Source organism: Nuphar pumila, unplaced genomic scaffold (genome assembly GCF_984573655.1).
Source record: "Nuphar pumila unplaced genomic scaffold, dmNupPumi1.hap1.1 HAP1_SCAFFOLD_431, whole genome shotgun sequence".
In the NCBI taxonomy this organism is placed as follows: Eukaryota; Viridiplantae; Streptophyta; class Magnoliopsida; order Nymphaeales; family Nymphaeaceae; genus Nuphar; species Nuphar pumila.
The window spans coordinates 39,773-42,317 of NW_028323342.1; the positions used below are offsets into that span (position 1 = coordinate 39,773).

Sequence of the window (2,545 nt, forward strand, 5' to 3'; positions counted from 1 at the left end):
GCGTTCCCGAGCATGTCTGCTGATGACATTTGCCATGTGGGAGTGGTCGGCATTCCAGCCAACCGCTGAGTCATCTCCATGTTTGGAACCAAGCCATTGTAGATTTTGGATATTCGTAGGTTTTTCCGAGGAAGTCCCTGTCCTCATTCTCTATGCAGGGCGTATGCAATCAGCAGCGCTGTCAGTTTTTCGCCAAACGGGGTGACTTTTGAAGTCCAGGCACCTGGAAGTACATTCCTTATTGGGAACAGAAACAGGAGTCAATCTTGGCATGCGCAGATGTGTATGCAACGCTGAATGCCGTCTGCAGGCAAAGCTGCCACCAGTGATCATCCAAATGCCGGTGTACGTGGAGGACCTCGAGGAGGTGATCATTCCAACCCTCGCCTCCGTGGAACGAGCGGTTACGCACTACAACCAAGCGGGGGGGCAAGCGAAGATCTTTGTCAATGACGACGGCCTGCAAGTGCTGCTCGCGCGGGGCGAGCTCGCCGCGTTTGAGGCCCGCATGAAGCTGTACCAGCGCTGGCGGAGTCATCTCTGCGTTGTTGCAAGGCCGCAGCAGAACCGGCGGGGTTACTTTAAAAAGGCGTCCAATATGAACTTCTGCTTGAGGGTGGCCCGCGCCGTCACCGAGCTCGTGCAGGAGCATGGGCTCACTTTCAAGCAAGCTCGGCAGCAGGTTCTCCAGCAGCAAGCGCCAGGGGAGGCTTTCATCGCGGGTATGTGCCGGTCGAACGTGCCTAAATAAAAGTCATCAACCAATTGGATCACGCCAGGCGCCCCGGGCGCCTCAAGACGCGACGACGGAAACCTACCGCGTCCTCGTGATTATTTAACCCTTCGCGCTGTGTTCTTTATGTGTTTCATGCCGTCTGAAGAAAGCTTTCGGCAAGCTCAAAACCGCTCACGGCAGCCGGATGTTGTACCATCTGTGAAGTACACCCACCCATTTCCCACCGTGTACAGCATGCATCGTCAGCGATTCGTCATACAGTGTGACACATTCGGGTTCAGATACCTGGAAAGCATGAGTTTTCAGGAGCACATCTGTGGTTCGACTCATTCTTGTGAAGCACTGAGAGTGAGCCTCACTTGCTGCCCGTAAGGATGGCGGATGATTCATTCGGAAGCCCAAGCGTGACATTGGGACTTTCAAATTGTTGTGATGAACTTCTGCTGCAGTCAAAGCTCCATTTCATCGCATTAGCGTAACTTGTAACATACATGGCTCTGTCGAGAATCGAGGCAAGGCATGTTCATATGGCCCACCGTCGAAAGCGACCGGGCGCAGGTTTTTGCCTGAGCATTTCGCCATCAATCGCCGCTGTGGGACCCTGAGACGACTGCAGCGACGAAATCAAGGCTTCTTTGTTGACGAACATCACTTGATCAGTGCCATCAACTATGCCACACAGCGAGTGATTCGTGCGTCAGCAAGGCACCTAGAACGGTGAAACCAAACGCTATGGACTGAATCAAAGGTGCCACAACTCTCCGCTTCATTCAATGTTGTGTAAGTCTCGTTAGTTGTGTCCAGAGAGTTATTCATAAATCGCTGTGAACAATCTCACGTTGCAAGGACATGTATACAGTGAATGAAAGGTCTCATGAAACAGAAGGTGATGATCATCAGTCCTTGTTGTGTCCAGGTGGAGACCTGACGATGGCCGAAAACACAATCATCCTGATCATCGATTCAGACACGCGGATGGGGGAGGACTGCATCACGAAGACGGTGCCGGAGTTTATGGCCGACGAACGCGTGGGCTACGCGCAATGCATCACGAGCGCGATGCCTGGCCAAAGGGATGACTACTTTCAACGGATGATCTGGGATTTCACATACCGCATATACCACGTAGCGATCATGCCCGATGTTGCTCGCGGCCACATCCCCCCCCTCGTTGGCCACAACGCGTTCCTCAGCTGGCAGGCTATGAACGAATTGCCGGGTGCGATGGCCGCTTGCTTCCCCTGCCTTCCTTGCTTTTGAGCCTCGTACCAAAGTTGCGCATCGGGCAAAAGTTGAGCCCACGCAGTGCGGTATCATGATGTTGTCTTCATCTTTCCTAACCGTCTTTCTGTTTATCAACTTTCTCTTTACACCACTACCGCATCCACGTGGGCATTGGCAAGAATTCCAAGAACTACTCGGGAATTTGTGCTACCATTGCCGTCATCCGAGGCAACCGTACGCGTTGTCAGTATCAAAGAAACATTTCCGCTATGATGGGCTCTGCGTGGCTTCATGACCCCTATTAATATCCTTCGGCCAATGACTCACGTGTCAATTGGCTGGTCGCCCCTGAGTCGGTACCCTTGCGTTTCTTCTTTCCACTGTGAGATGATTTCGTGACCAAAAGGAAACCTAATTAAAAATGCTTAAATCCCCCGACACACTTTCCTCCCATAGCGTCGCTCTGTCAACTCCTGCTGTGTAATACCTATAAATAGTGTAGGTACAGCCGCCTGGTGTTGTCCACCTCGCGACCATTTCCACAAAGCATACAACTGGCTCTGGCTGTCTCGCCCGTTGTCAACG

The 2,545-nt window shown here is 52.4% G+C and overlaps 1 protein-coding gene across 1 annotated transcript; it reads left to right on the forward strand.

Annotated features, from left to right (window-relative positions):
* Positions 1–271: 271 nt before the first annotated feature.
* On the forward strand, positions 272–1,996 carry LOC149810242 (uncharacterized). Its single transcript, XM_089994340.1, has 2 exons — positions 272–722; positions 1,653–1,996. The coding sequence occupies exons 1-2, from the start codon at positions 272–274 to the stop codon at positions 1,994–1,996; spliced, it is 795 nt and encodes a 264-aa protein (XP_089850466.1).
* The last annotated feature ends 549 nt before the right edge of the window (positions 1,997–2,545 follow it).

Bases quoted from the DNA above. Each gene is read 5' to 3' on its own strand.
- LOC149810242 (XM_089994340.1), top strand. From the start codon at position 272: ATGCGCAGATGTGTATGCAACGCTGAATGCCGTCTGCAGGCAAAGCTG. The intron at 723-1,652 runs GTATGTGCCGGT...TGTTGTGTCCAG, and splicing joins AGGGGAGGCTTTCATCGCGG to GTGGAGACCTGACGATGGCC.